This window comes from Macrobrachium nipponense, chromosome 10 (genome assembly GCF_015104395.2).
Source record: "Macrobrachium nipponense isolate FS-2020 chromosome 10, ASM1510439v2, whole genome shotgun sequence".
In the NCBI taxonomy this organism is placed as follows: domain Eukaryota; kingdom Metazoa; phylum Arthropoda; class Malacostraca; order Decapoda; family Palaemonidae; genus Macrobrachium; species Macrobrachium nipponense.
The window spans coordinates 35269602-35286594 of NC_087204.1; the positions used below are offsets into that span (position 1 = coordinate 35269602).

At 36.8% G+C, this 16993-nt stretch overlaps 1 protein-coding gene across 1 annotated transcript in view; it reads right to left on the reverse strand.

Annotated features, from left to right (window-relative positions):
* Positions 1-16993, reverse strand: part of LOC135223565 (uncharacterized) — a 442274-nt gene that overhangs the window by 37691 nt on the left and 387590 nt on the right. Inside the window, exon 3 of the mRNA XM_064262080.1 lies at positions 5722-5789. Within this exon, the coding sequence (XP_064118150.1) occupies positions 5722-5789 (68 nt within the window). The remainder of the gene's footprint in view (positions 1-5721; positions 5790-16993) is intronic.

The window sequence follows — 16993 nt, forward strand, 5'->3', positions numbered from 1 at the left end:
GTCCTATAAGAGAGGAGAAAGGTAAATAATTCAGTGCTCGAGAGATCGATGTTGTGGTAAATTACACTATGTGCATACCATTAGACAAGAGAAGATGGATACGGAGGTGAATACTTATGTCCCGAATGAATAAATCTGTGGTAATTTTCCACGTATTCTTACTACTAAAAAAGTGAAAGGCGAATAATTAGGCCTTGGAGTGCTTAATATAGCGGTAATTTTCAACCGGTTTATTTTATAAGGTAAGAGAAATGTGAATATTCAAATCCTTAAGTGGATAATACTATTGGAATTTTCACTTTGTCTACATCATACGAGAAGAGAAACACGAATAAAACGATCTCTGTCTGGTTAAATTTATGGCAATTTACACTAAATTTTTATTCCGGATGGATTTATGAAGACATTGTATTAACACATCAATTACGCCCAATGAAAGACTGAACGGGTCAATGAATCAATGGTTTATTACACTGTCACTGAAACAAATTTGGGAACGAATGAGTTGCTGCATTATCCTGTCCATCACGAATGAATGAAGGATGCATGTTTTCGCAACATACGAATGAATGAAAGGACAAAGGTTCAGCGGGAAAAGCCACAAAAAGACTTCCATAATTACAAAGAAAAAAGACGTTCACACCACTTTCTCTCGCCTGATATCCCACGGGATGCATAGCCTTAGTTCAGCCAGATAAAATATCTGTTAGTCTTGTTTTTCATGTTAGATAAATGCAAATACTACTTCCATGATCATAGCCTGTTGTGAAGGTTTCCTTTGGTTTCCCTGCAGCCCTTTTCTCTTGTAGGGTGTGCAAGTGGGTACGCCCTGCACTATAAAAGGACATACTTTGTGAAAACACGTCCCTTGACGGTACCAAGTTATCAACCTTGTGATCTCTCTCTTTTATTCTCTAAGACAGGCTATACTTGTCAAGAAAGCGTCGATAGGCTTGTAGCTGTGAGTTGTTTCAATGACAAGTTCCTCGCGAGTCTTTCAGGCATACGTTTAGATTCTTGGGCATGGAGTTTCTCTTAATATCTTCTAGAAGAATGGCAACCGCTTACCATCACCCTTATGGCAGTCCTAAGTATGTCGCGATTCCTTGTAATACCACCTTTAATTTTTTTTAGACGTTGCTCTTAAAGGCCATGATCTTTGAATTCAAGGAGGAATTACTGTACAATGACTTATGCTCATAAATCAGTTTAATGATCTCTCACAAGCAGTTCGCCTATTTTTATTTCTTGACGAGGAGGATTTATGGGCGAGATCATTTATAATATCAAAGCATACGTTGAATTCGCGGGGCAATTTCTTACACAGGAAGTCAGGCATGCCGAATTTCAATTAAATACAGCCATGAAATGGGGAATTTCAGTAAACAACAATAATTTTCACCTTTAGAAGGTCGTTAAAAATTTCAGCTTAATATTTAATTTCAACGCTGAGATTCAAGAGCATATATACCCACATAGGCGTGTCAATGTCTGTCCTTACGGGCAATTTCATCCAAGGGGATTAGCCGATGCCAACAACCACCCGGTCACCACCAGCACTCACCCTCTGTTTCAAATTCCTGCATTTGGATTTCCTGCTCCGTTGAACCGTAAACCATAGCAATGGCATCACGAATTACGAAAAAAAATAAAAGGAAAATGGTTCTATTAAAAATAAACGGTAACTTCCTTTATTTCATAAAAGATTATAAATATATAAATATATATATAGCTTTATATATATATATATATATATATATATATATATATATATATATATATATATATATATATATATATATACATATAGCTTGCATTTAGTTTAAGATGGAAAATCTACTCATGATTTATTCCTGATATTATCTATGTTTGCATTCATATTAATTTTAGTTAACTATACGTAATTAATTTGTGATATACCGTTGTCGGTTCTCATAACGACTGTGTCAAGAAATGAATTCAGCTACAGTCGTTTTAGAAGTTCATCAATGCATGACAGATTGTTAGTTGAAGGTTGCCTCATTAGTTCTTTTAATAACATGAATATGAGCGATGGTCTTTTTAAGATGGACGAATTGTAAATAAGTTTTATTCTTGATGATTTAAAAGTTAAACAAATTGTTCGATATTTTCAAACAAATAGTTTTGAACTGATTTAAGTAACTACATATTTCCGCTAAGTATGTCTTTTGTTTTGAACAATGTTTATTTGCATACTTAAGTAGGTTCTTGACTTGTTTTATTATTTGTGGCCTCATGTTGCTTTCTTGTATAAGTTGTTCTCTTAAAATTGTTCAGTACCCTGAAGATGACTTTGGTTTGGGAATAAAAGTTTGAAAATCTTGGTACCTCCTTCTTTCATTTTCACGTGAGGATCTTTATATACTTCACCCAGGGGACCATTGTGGATTGCAAGATATATATATATTAATATATATATATATATATATATTATATATATATATATATAGTATATATATATATATATGTATGTATGCATATGTGTGTGCGTGTGTATATATAATCACAAATTAATTATATAATAGTTGCTTTGCTAACTAGCAATAATTTGGATGTAAACAGACTTAACAATATCAGGAATTAATGGAGCAGTAAATTTTCCATTTTAAACTAAATGCAGGGTATTGGAAGCTTCCACTGTATTTAACCTTCAAAGAATCTATTCTCCCAATAGCAAGAGAGAGGAGGAGCGAGGGAAGATGAAAAAGGAGAGGAGAGAAAGAGAGAGGAAGAGAAGAGAAGATTTTTTCCCCATAAAAAAAATTCTACCCAAATTAAGAATTTGCATACAACCCTCCGGGTGGCACCCCAGAAGCCCACCTTGATCCCACCACACCCCCATATATCTATCCGCCAGGAAGGAGTTATTTCCCCCCTAAATCTAATATTGGTAAAGAGGCAGCAAATAAAGCATAGGATGTTTTCCCCAACTTTCTTCCCATTCGGTTCGATAATGTTTACTTGCTTTTATTAGGAAGCCCCGCTCAGCCTCTCAAAAGTTATAATTAGTTTGTTTAGAGGAGAAGCACAGAAGACGCCCTTCCTTTTGTTGCACTCCCCCTCCCCCCCCCTCCCCCCCACCCCTTTCCTTCCTTTCCCTCCCCACGACTTTACAACGCTACTAAAAATGTCCTCTCTCTCTCTCTCTCTCTCTCTCTCTCATCTCTCCTCTCTCTCTTCTCTCCACCTCTGTCGCACATGTAACAGTTGTGAAATTTGAAAATTAATTTCTCTCTCTCTCTCTCTCTCTCTCTCTCTCTCTCTCTCTCTGAGATGTTATGTATATTCATATACTATATATATATATATATATATATATATATATATATATATATATATATATATATATACATATATATATATATATATATATATATATATATATATATATATATATATATATATTTAGTAATATATTATATATATATATATATATATATATATCTATATATATATATATATATATATATATATATATTATATATATATATATATAAATCATCTCATTTATTTGGCGAAAATGTGATTGTTTCTGTTCAGTACACAAAGCCGAATTCTAAATCCCGCAAATGAACAAAGCGGATACAATTGCACCTACGTCATTCGTCCTGAGTCCAGGAAAGACGTCTATTCCAAAATCGTAGCATTTTAAAATGGTAGGAAACCAGTTTCCCCAAAAAAGGGGAAATGATACGGGCCTTGCAGTTTTCAATATACCGTGCGCGTTGAAGCAGTCATTGTGAAAGACCGATTTGTGAAGAAATTCCCCGAATCAATTTATTTCCATTGCATTGGATTTTTCCTCCTAACCAAATTTAACTGTGCATGACCACACACGCGCACATTCGATCTTGTGTCCTTGAGCGTATACAGTGACGTCAGAAGAAATCGTACGGAAAACATGGATTTGCTCCACTGAATGATTAGGAAAAATTAAAACATTAACTCAAAAACTGTATGGCAAACAAAAAAAAGGCAATAAAAAGATTAATGTTCCTTCATAACAGATCAAACTTCTTCAACGTGTTTGGGCTCTATGTATGAACATCTCCATATAACTCAATAGTTCTTCTAATCATAAATAACAGTAATCAGTCCACGAGTAAAGGCGCCAAGTAGTATTACGCTGGATGAAACAAACATTAATCTCTCGAATATTCAGATGATACAAATATCTTGAATTGCTGAATGACACCTAAATCCGTTGAACATAATCTCCTCAGTACCTAGAGGATTTACAAGCTAACCGCCTAAATAAATGAGGGACAAAACTTAATATCCTGATTGGCTAAAGGACAAAAATTTATCCGTTGATTAACTGGATACCATAATCTTCTGAATAGTGTGGTGACAGAATCTCCATCTCCTAAACTACACATATTTTAATTTCAGTCATCTTTGGATGACTTGATAGTTTCTTGATACTTTGGAGAGTGCACAGATTTAATCTTCTGAAGAACTGGAAAGCTTGTCTTTGTCTCTGATATGTTTGCAATATTTCAATGAGTCAATGTTAGGTAAAGCATACAGTCCCATTAATAGCTCTAATGAACATAGTTTACTGGGCAAATCTATTTATACAGGCTAAATAAAACAAAGAAAAATTTCATAGCCATATATATTATATATATATATATATATATATATATATATATATATATATATATATATATATATATATATATATATATAAAGGGCTCCCGGAACCTGTGAACTGAACAACGATCTTGATAATAATCTGTTAGAGAGATAAAATGAACAATTTCTGCTCCAAGATGTGTAAGCTTTATTCAAGGGAAATGAATAAGAAAGAGACAGAGCGCTTTATACTGAAGTTAGAACAAAGCAATAATTACTGCTGATAACGTCAGGGACAACAAATATGTAATTACCTGTATAGTTTATAGGTACAAACACTAATGATATACTTGAAGACAAAAGACTAATATGAAGCAGACACTAGCATGAAACTGTGAGGAAGATGAAACTGCCCTGATTAAATGGAACAATTGATGCCCAATGCCCCTGTTTCTTGGAAAGTTGTATAACTAAAATGAAAACTTTTCATCACGATTAACCGAACAGTGCCCCCCACCTGAATCTGCTGTTATTTAACAAGAGCAATGGGTGTCACAAATAGGTATCCTTTGAATACAACTATGTAATATGTCGTTTGGGTTAAAGGAAAACAGTCACTAACTTAGGAAACGATCAATTTCATGGGAATAAAAAGTAGATAGTGGAGAAAATTCATATAGTACAAAGGAATAAAAAAAAGTAGCCTATACATTTCGGGGAGAGAGAGAGAGAGAGGTGAGACGAGGAAAGGAGAGGGAGAGACGGAGGAGGAGCGAAGAAGAGAGGAGAGAGAGAATTAAAAGTAGATAGTGGAGAAAATTCATGTAGTACAATGGAATAATAAAAACGTAGCCTATATACATTTTGGAAAGAGAGAGAGAGAGAGAGAGAGAGAGAGAGAGAGAGAGAGAGAGAGAGAGAGAGAGAGAGAGAGAGAGAGAGAGAGAGAGAGAGAGAGAGAGAGAGAAAAGAACGTCTATTACCAGAATTATGGCCCAGAACCCTGAACACCAAATCTTGCCTGTAAAATTTCCATTTCATGGAAAAAGTATTAACGTAACAGTACACTGAAAATGATGGTTATGATTATAACTATGATACATAATTTAGAATCATACTTACTTTCCTTATACTGTAAGACATTCATATGTTTCTCGTGTATGACTAGACACCTGAAGCACTGATGGAATCTGAAAGAAGAAGAAAAAAAGAGATTAGTCAGTGCACTGCAACAACTACTACTTGCGGCATACAGAAGTTTAGAATGTATTATTTTGTTGTAAGTGCATTTCTTTTAGCAGACCAGCCGTCGATAACCTTTATATGCCCAGAACACACATACATACATATATATATATATATATATATATATATATATATATATATATATATATATATATATATATATATTATATATATATATATATACACACATACACTATATATATATATATATATATATATAATATATTATTTAGGAAACAAATAATAATCCATAATAAGGCATTCACTTATGATGGGAGTATCTTTCAACTAAGGAAATTATATTCAAATGCAGCTACCACGACCAGGGTCACAGTCAAGTTAACTTACTCACCCAGCAAGGTAAGTGCAACTGGAGTCAAGGTCTTGGGTGCAAAACTATCATATATAGTTCCCTTGGTGTAAGTTGTTTTTTTTTTTCTCAAGGTATAGTGATTTCGATAGCAATGGATTATATATATATATATTATATATATATATATATATATATATATCTTATATATATAATATATATATATAGATACATATATATTTTATATTATATATTATAATTATATATATATATAATATTATAATATATATTATTTAAGTCTAAATCTAATATTATAATAATAATTTTATTTTTATATTATTATTATATCTTATATATAATATATTATATATATTATATATTAATTTATTATATATTATATAAATAATAATTATATTCCTATTATAAATATTATAATATTAATATATTCTAATAATTAATATATTTTATATCTAAATATAATTAATTTATTTTAATAACTAAATAATTTAATTATATTTATATATATTTTTATATATACTAGGCTATATAATATATATCTTTATATACTATATAAAATAAAATTATTTATATTAAATTATTAATATATAAATAAATTATCATTATTATATATATATACATTACATATTATATAATTAGATATAAATCTCATGAATAAGATATTTTATACACTTTATATAAATATTATTAATAATATTATATTAAATATATTATATATTATATTCTATCTATATATATATAAATCTATATCTATTATATTATTTAATAATATATCAAGCATTAAGTCCCCAACCAAACAGGCAACGTGACCCCCAAATAAACATGTAAACGTAAAATAAAGCCACAAATAGGGAAAAGGTGAAGGAGAATCAAAGAAAACCCAGGTTAAAACCAAGCGCTTTTTCGGTGGGTAAAATTGCGGGGTAACACCTTCCCTTCCGGGGTACCCCCGAAGAAAGGTGTAACGCCAAAATACCACGAAAGCGCTTGGTACCTGGTCTTTGATTCTTCACCTTTCATGTGGCTTATTTACGTATATATATATATATATATATATATATATATATTATATTATATCATATATATATTTAGGATATATATATATAGTATATATAATATATATATATATATATATATATATATATGTGTGTGTGTGTGTGTGTGTGTGTGTGTGTGTGTGTCGTGCGTGTGTACGCTTCGTGTGTGCGCTCGCGCGCGCGCGTATTTGTAGTTCGTGTGAGCAGAGAGAGAGAGAGAGAGAGAGAGACGGTGGTTGAGGCCAAACTTTAATTAGAAATACTCATCAACTGCCTAGGCTAATTCCTTAGTGGGTTCAAGCTTGGTCGAGAGACAACACAATAGCTTGATTGGCTCTTGTAGCTCTCCCACTCGATACCAAAATATTTGGCGTCCAAACAAACCATTCACTTAACAAGAAGATGGGTTCATGATTTTCCCGGAACGGAACGGAACGGAACGAGCAACGCATCTTGCTCATCATCGGCATCAGAATAATCTATGAATGATGGCATGTATCATGGGGTCTTCCAAAATACTTTTTTATTTCTTCTTTCCTTATCGATTTTTTAAAAATATTTATGATTTTTAAAAAGTTTACAGCGAGTATCTTGGATGATTGGTTTATGATGGGGTGTAGTTTGAGTGTTTATAGTGTGTATATTTTTCAAATTATAGGAAAAATAAATAATCTCTTCACTTACAGCAAATGTCTTTCGTAGACTATTATTGATGGTTTTGTAGTTTTAATTTTTATGATGTTTTTATGAATGAACTATAAACGATCTTTCTGTCAGCTTATAGTTTATAACGTTGATTCATTTATCAATATAGATGTAAAGGATGAATCAGTGTGTAATTTTCCTTAATATAGTCCTTACTAGTATTTTGTTTACATTAAATATTACATGTTACGCTCATTGATATTTGCCGCAGTATAGTTTATTCATAATTAAAACTTATCCTCAATAGCAAATATTAAACACATAATTTGCTCTTTCGAGAAAAGAATGAGAGGAAATGGTAAAATAAAATAATTCGATAATGTAAAGGCATTATATCAAAGAAATTATTATAGGATCTATCTATCTACCTATAAAAATAAAAGTTAATGTTTTTATATTGTTTGGATGCTATAGATATCGAACCGCTTGACAGACCTGGACAAAATTTGCACACGGCCTCTGTGCCACCCCAGAAAGGTTTATTAACTCTAAACCAAAGCCCTACCCTGTGAAAAACATACAAACACAGCCAAAAACAAATTAAATATTCGTCTTTAGTCCACCTTTTCTTCAACATTATGAGAGTCACGGTGGAAAGCTCCAGGTTTTCTTCCTGGACTCGTGATCAGTTGGAACATCAAAGCCTTGAGAAAATAAATTGAGAAACTTCCTTATTTAACTATATTAGGCGTCAGTAATACTGTAAATGGTATTTCTACAGAAGCACTCCGCACGGACTGCAAGGAACGTAATAAATATTACTTAAAATTCTTGTTCAGTAAGTAAAACTGCATAGAAAAACCGCAGCTGCCATAGTCTAGGCCGCCGCGGATAGGTACCCTAGATCTACCCGGATAGAGTTCAAAGGTAAATTATAGTCGTCCGAATAAATATTACTTAAAATTCTTGTTCAGTAGGTAAAACTGCATAGAAAAACAGCAACTGCCATAGTCTGGGCCGCCGCGGATAGGTACCCTAGATCTACCCATCACTTATATTTGGTCATTTGCAAAGGACTGCATGCAACGTCAACATATGCAATTTCATTAGTTTTATGGTTTTATACAACATAGAAGCGTTTAGGTAAGGGCCTACGACCCTTGGCCAGAACTCTAGCTTATGGATTACTAGTTAAAATTCGGGCATTTTCTTAGGCCAATTGTAGCTAGGGCTACAGGATTGCATGCAGCATTTATATTTGTTATTTTAATAAGGATTTTTCTTTTACTCTCCAAACTAGAGTAGGTAGGCTGTCATAAACCTTAGGCTACCAAACTAGGTTAGATAAGTATGAGGATGATCATATTAAATGCAATTTTCATATTCAATTGAATAGAATTACAACCAATATCTGTACGTGAAAGCACCAAATCTTAAAAGTTAAATGTTTAGGTATTTAGTTATCTTCATGGTCTTACACGACATAGAAGAGTTTCTGTAAGAGCCTAGAATATTAGGCCTGCACCCTAACTAAGGGGTAAGTTCAAATGTGGCCAGTAACATAAAATATTTTATCTGTTTTTGTTATGGAACTTACCCAGTAAATATACATATAGCAAAGAGCTTTCTACCTAGAAAGTTCTTAGCTATATAATTACTGGGTAAGTATATACAAAACTTTTATATCATTTTTGTGTATGGAACTTACCCAGTAATTATATAGCTAAGAGCTCTCTACCTACAAAGCTCTTAGCTATGTAATTATAGGGTAAGTAAATAAAACCTTATTTTATTATAAAGATATCTTATTTGAAGGCATAAAATTTCAGATGAAGTTAAAAGTAAACACTTAAAATAAGCCCTCTTGGGCCCTTGTCTATAGGTTTAGGGGTGACTCCAGGGCCTCTTAAATTAGTTAATTATGGCTATTTTCTTAGGCCACATGCATATTCAGTTGCATAGGATTGCATACAATGTCAGTATATGCAATTTCAGCTGTTATTTTCATGGTTTTGCACAAAATAGAGTTTACATGAGACCCTGTGGCCCCAGGCCAGCAGCCTAGCTTAGAGGTTAGATCAACTGTGACCATTTTCTTAGGCCACTTGCATATTCAGTTATATAGGCTTCCATACAATGCTTATATGTATATGCACTTTCAGTAGTTATTTTCATGGGTTTACAAGAAGTAGAAGAGTTTAGGTAAAAACCTACGACCCAAGGCAAGCACCCTTAGTACAGGGTTGGGTTCAAATACTGCAGTTTTCATATGCCGGTTTAATATTCAATAGTATGGGGTTGAATGAAACATTAAATTTGTGATTTTATGAAGGATCTTTTTATTCTTACCATCAAAATAAAGATAAAAACTTGAAATTTTTATTATGCTTTTCTTTCAGAAACTATGCCACCAAAGAAATCGCCTACCCTTGGGAGAAAACTACAGGAGCCAAAAGGCACATGGCATACAGGGTGGCGAAACGTCTCGTCAGAGGAAGGCCAAACTGGAAGACCATAGGACAAGAGCTGCTGCATCCAGGAAAGAGCAGTACCAGAACAGAGGGAGACCAAACTGGTAGATATGAGGGCAAGAGTAGCTGCACCCAGAGCAGCAGAAGAACTTGAACAGAGGGAGGTCTGGCTTTGACAGTTGAGGGCACAAAGTACTTAGGAATTTGGCAGGTTTGAAAAAATCTGCATTTGCATACAGGTTGGATGTTAGCTAACATGAGCACTCTCCTGGAAAAGGTTAATGTAGTGTGTCAGGTCTGCAATGCAATAAAATGTTAAGAAGAGGCTCCAGGACTTTGCTTATACAATGAATGGAAAGGTGTCTCTTCCACCGTTGGTCTGTTCGGCCAATCTACTTCAATCACTCGTGTCAGGGGATGCGCCCACTTCTCGGCATTTCCTCGAAAACATCCGAAAGTGGTGATGCAACTGCAGAGGCCGAAGTGAGACAGAGCAACATACCGGACCTTAAGGAGGGCATCATTCTAGAACTCCAGGGGTTACTTCACAGGGATCACACTTACTTCGCCATCTTCAAAAGAACTTTGGAGCTAATGCCCACAGTGGATCACAAGATTGGGATCAGGTAGGGCAAGAAGGCTGAGGGTGAGCATGAAAGATGCTTCAATATCCCTGCCTTCAACGAAATGGCTGTGGTGAGGGTCAGCAATGACTACGACCCCTGTGGCATCGTCCTTCACAGAATCAGACAGTTCAGAGGGTGGCCTACACCCAAATGTTATATGATTCCCTGCAATATCCTCTGATCTGGCAAGGTGAAGATGGCTACCACTACAACATTCCTCACACCAATCTGGAAGCTGGTGGAGGAAAGGAAGTGTTGTCACAAGATTACTACCCCTACAGAATCATGTTGTGAGCCAGGGAAGAGAACAACCTTTTGAAGTGTAGGATGTTTCACCAGTTTGTCCACATGAAGTGTAGGATGTTTCACCAGTTTGTTTGGACATGTATGTCAAAATTGAGAGAGAAGATTTGCTACATTTGGCCCCACCAGTAGGAGTTACAAGCCACTGACTACAACCACCTGAAAGATGTCATTGGCAGGGAGTATGGAATAAAGGATCATCCTGCCCTCAAGTGTCATCGTTAGTCCCAGGCACATGGCACATGCATGCTGCACAAGTACACCCAAGATGTGATGACTTAATGAGAGGAAGTACAGACAGACACCCAGACCTTTTCAACACCTTTATATGCAACCCGAATTGGATGAAAATTCAGCAGCAGCTGCTCCTTCGGCAGTCACCTTCCCACCACCACGACCTCATTGCCAGAGTCCTCAAATAGAAATTGACCAAGATGGTCGATGTCTTAACCAAGTTGCACATCTTCAGAGAAACCCAGTGCTGGATGTATACCATCAAGTGACCAAAACACTGCCTTCCCCAGCCTCACATGCTGTTCTAGTTTCAGTGGAAAATCATGTTTACCAACATTGACAAAGCAATCAGCGCAGAAATTCTAGATCCACAAGAAGATCCATAATTACTCTATGCTATTGTCATCAAGAACATGATCCATGCTCTGTGCGGTAACCTCAACCGAAACTTCTACACAGAAGGGCAAAACCATGTGGTGATGGGGTTTATGGCAAAGATCAACATAAAACTTGGCCACAAGCACCAGTAGGTTAGGGTGGAGAACAGATGGGTTGTGCCATACAATCCATTCCTCTTCACAGATGTTCCAAACCCACAGCAACATTGAGTGGTGCAATTTGGTGAAGTCCATCAAGTACATCTGCAAAGGAAGTGACCAAGCAGTGTTTGAGATACAGACAGACCAGACCAGCTCATTCAGGAAAAAGTACAAGCCTTCCAACTCTACAGGTACATCAGCAGCAGTGAAGCCATATGGGTTCCTACCGGAGCAAATGTAAATCTCGCCCAAGATCACCTTTACAGCCTATCTTGAGCTTTGTCAGGAAGACCACTTCACCAAGATACTCTACCCTGATGTGGGCATGGATGTCAAAGGCTATTTAAAAGTCCAATCCACTGACGCCCTTGGATGTGTGTACACAGTCCATCCTTCCAGCATTGAATGCTTCTTTATGTTGTTCAGGGACCTGCATCATTTGCAAACCTGAAATTGGTGGACGGGGAAACCAGCAAGACTTGGGGAGGCTTGTGCAAGCGAGGCTTGTTGGGGAGCGATCAGAACTGGGACCTCACCTTGGCCGAAGCTGCATTGTTACAGATGCCGAGGAAAATCAGACACCTCTATGCTATTTTTCTCGCCACCTGTGCCATATGCAGCCCCCTTCAGGTTTGGAAAAAGTACAGGATGAAGATGAGCAAAGACGTTTTGTACCAAGCTAGGCGAGATAATCCAACACTGCTCATCGAGTTTTGCAACACCATCTTTGAGAAGAGCTTGCAGGAGTTAGAGTATGTGTGTCTAGCAATGTTGAGGAAAACCCTGAGGACTTAACGGCTTGCCTTCCCCTGTGGATGATCAGAACATCGACCAGTTGTGCTGAGGGGTTCTTCACAAGACCAGCTACAGGCTTGACACCTATCCCAGTTTATTGTAGAAAAGGAATTCCTGCTAACGCAAGATCAATGGAGAGCCTACAGAGCCATTCTGAACCACATCAAGAGCCAAGTGGGTGGCCTGATATTCCAGGATGCTCCAAGTGGAACTGGAAAAACGTTCCTATCAATCTTATTCTGGCCAGAGTTCATCAGAAGGAAGAAATTGCCTTGGCATCCTTTGGATTGCACCCACACTTTTGGACAGAGGTCGCACTGGCCACTCTGCTTTGAAATTGCTGCTTAACTTGGCTCTTCTTTGGTGGCTCCTGTCTGTGACATTTCCAAGGGCACGGGCTATGCCAAAGTTCTTCAGTGCAGTCTCATCGTTGGGACGAGTACACTATGGCCAACAAATGGGGTTTTGGACTTCACGTTGCAGAACCTGAGGAGTGAAAAGTCCATTATGAGAGGTGCCACTGTTCTTATGGTTGGGGACTTCACCAAACCTTGCCAGTGATCATCGTGGGGTAGCAGAACTGATGTCTTGGCTATGGAGAGGAGTCCAAACATTCAAGTTTATCATGAATGTGATGGTGCAGTTGTTTGGCAATCCTTTGGCTAGACTTTTCCAAGCAACTTACCACCTTGGGAAATGGGAAGGACCCCGTTGATGCCCAGACTGGACAAATTGCATTCCCAGAGAACTTTGCACATTGCTCAGCTCCCAACAAGAAATTATGGCTGCAGATTTTCCCAACATCTAAAGAAACTACCACAAGCACGACTAGCTTCAGGAAAGGGTGATTCATGCCAAAATAAATGATAGCATTGAGATCATCAAGCTGTAGATCCAGGGAATGTTACCTTCCAGTGGGAGTTCCTACCACTCCATTGACGCAGTCAATAATCCTAATGAACCCATCAATTACCCAATGGAATTCTTGAACTCCTGGGAGCCTTCTTAGTACCTGCCTCACTTACGTAACCTAAGTCTGTGCAGCTATCCTCATGCTTCAAAATGGCACACCTGATCACCGAGTCCCTCTTCATAACCTGATTGAGGCGACCATCCTAACTGGATGTGGAAGGGGGGAAAACTTTATCCCACCATGAATTCCAATGATTCCAAACAGTTTCTCATTCACCTTCAGAGAGGATCCAATTTCCTGCCAGGCTTGCTTTTGAAATGACCATCAGCAAAAAGCACTATGGCAATTGCTCCAGGGGATAGGCATCAACTTGCAAGAGCCGTGTTTCTCACACAGCCAACTTATGCCAACTTCTGTTGCCTGTTCCAGGGTTGGATCTTTAGAAAATCTCAACATTTTGGCGTCCAGAGGAAAGACCAAAAACAGTTTACCACAAAATTCTTGAGTGACTCTGAGCCGAGTTAGTAGTAAACAACAGGTTGGCCTTTCTTCTTTATACCTCCCATAGATTTTTGCTGCAAGTCTGAAATAGTAAATTTCTTCAAATGTCCATATAATGCAAACCTAACTCTCTCCTATCTGGGCTTTTGGGAACGGTTGGAAAAATGTTTCGTTCCACCTCCATTCAGTTATTCTCGTGTAAAGTATGCACTGTTATTGAAAATTATTTTCTTGTGATTAGCGATTCTGTTTTGAATTTATTGATTTAAATAAACATGTTAATCAAAATCACAGAACGTGAAACTTTCTTTCCTTTGTAACTAATGTGGACTTTTAATTTATAAGTCTTTATGCATCTCCTTTAGTTATTTTTGTCGTGCAAAGTAGTATGTGTACTGTTACTGAAAATTATTTTCTTTCCTGTGATTAATAATTTTATCTTTAATTCATTGCTTTATATAAAAGTCAACCAAAAAAAACCACACCACGTGCTACTTCCTTTCTAAGGTAATCGATCATGTACGTACGTAATGGGGGACTTGAGAACATACTCAGATATTACACATCCATGGCCTGATGACAAAAAGTATTGCATGCTCGGTGTAAACATTAGTTTAGAACACAAAATTGAGAGAAAATATGTTTATATCTTCTAAGCCCTCGTTCGGCCCAAGTTAGGTTTTGCAAAAGTTTCAAACCCTTACTTAAGGGGTACCTTAAGTACAATGGTCCCGCCAAACCAAACCAAGCCACACCTAATGATCTGTTGGAACATCAAAGCTTCTAGAAAGTAAATTGCTTTCCTTATTTAATGATGTCATTTTCATGTGTTAATAATATTGTAAATTATCAGTTATTGATCAACAATGTCAAAGTTTTCCCCCTCCTTACTCTTCCCTCCCCTCCCTCATCCCTTCTTTCACCCCTCCCCTTCTTCCTCCCATCTCCATTTCCCCTCCCTTCTTACCCCCTTCCCGTAGACTGCCATTCAGTTTTCCCGGGCATTTCGGTGGGTCAGCTAGATTATTATATAATTATATATGTGATATCATTATTTACGCTTTGTTTCTCTGTAAAAGAGAACAAAAGTTTCAAACACACATGGGCAAGTCTCTCTCTCTCTCTCTCTCTCTCTCTCTCTCCTCCCGACTTCCCCTTGCTTTTATTACATTTCGCCGTATCGTAATAACTTCCAAAAGTTTGACATTAATCCACGCTCAATTGATTATTCCCAGGGTCCCCTCTTCCCAATTATTCCCAGCATAACGGCGTAGCATTTGGAGGCGAAATTTTAAGTTTAGATTTTAAATGACATATTGGATACTTGATATTGAATTGAAATACTGGGCTTAAAGGCACACTTCTGATATTTTGGCCTGGTCGTCGGGCAGACCGTAATATTCTGTCTGGGGTCGGTCAGACCTCGCCCCCTTAAATGGCTGTTTTTGAATCTTAAACGTTCTCGAGTTCCATATTGGATTTGCGGATTTCAGAACTGACGGAGGTGGGAGGAGACTTTCAAAAAGGTTTATTTAGTAAGGCATAAATGTGTATTGCAAAATACTGGCGGCTGGCGCTCCTCGACGTATAGACGCCTTCCATCCAAATGAGGTTTTGGAGAGCAAACAAATCGCGTCAGGTCATAAATATACCCCCTTTCAAATCACAGCAATTACCGAGTCAACTTTTATTCGTCTTGGATCTTTAATCTCGGTCAACTCAAGGCAAGTCAATAGGAATAATGATGGATCCCTTCTAGCATAATAAGGATATTTATTACCATTCAGGGTTTATGAAACAATCTCTGTTCTTAAGCTATTTAATATTACTTTACGTTAGAGAATATACAGCACAACGGGGTTAAGTAAAGGTTTCAGAAGTAATTTAAGTCCAAGCATTCCCTCTGTTTATGAATCATACCGAGTGTCTTTCTATCCTCTTTCCTTGCAAGAATTTCACTGCAATCATTTTGAGGAGGTGTTAAGGTATTGTAACAGTCCGACATCTATTCTTGCACTCTATAATCAGGGGTCTTTAGCACGCCATTTGTACCTAGGGGCGGGAAGTCTTATATCAGTGAAAGTGAACCATTCCATTGATAATCAACATCATTAAAATCACTGCGTTATGTCTGAGGTCCCTGTTGAGAGGGGACTCTTAAAGAAGAGACGAAATGCATATAATGCGTTTCGTATGTTTAAATAAAACTTGAATTTTAAATGCCCGGACCACTGATCATGGTTGCGGGGCTGGTTTAAAATTTTCAACCTATCAGTCCCCCGTAGGAGAGTAGTGTCGTCAGTGCACCTCATTCGGTGCAATGTAGGCATTACTTAAGGTTCCTTGCAGCGTCCCTTCGGCCCCAAGCAGCAACTACTTTCATTCCTTTTACTGTACTTCCGTTCATATCTTTCTTCCAGCTTTCTGTCCACCCTCTCCTAACTACTGTTTCATAGTGCAACAGCGAGGTTTTCCTCCTGTAACACTTTCAAACCTTTTACTGTCAATTTCCGTTTCAGCACTGAATGGCCTTAGTTGCCCAGTGCTTGGCATAATGCCAAAAATCGATATAAATCAAATCAACCCATCAGTCAACTCTTCGTAAAGCAAACTCGGCGGAAGGAAAATGGTGTCATTTTAAGGCTTTACGTAGATGCGACTCGCCCGCAGAAAATCATAACGTTTAGCTTGAATAGAAAAAATTTTAACCTGAGAGCAACGGTCATTACTAAATATGCTATGCAGGAAAACTGACCA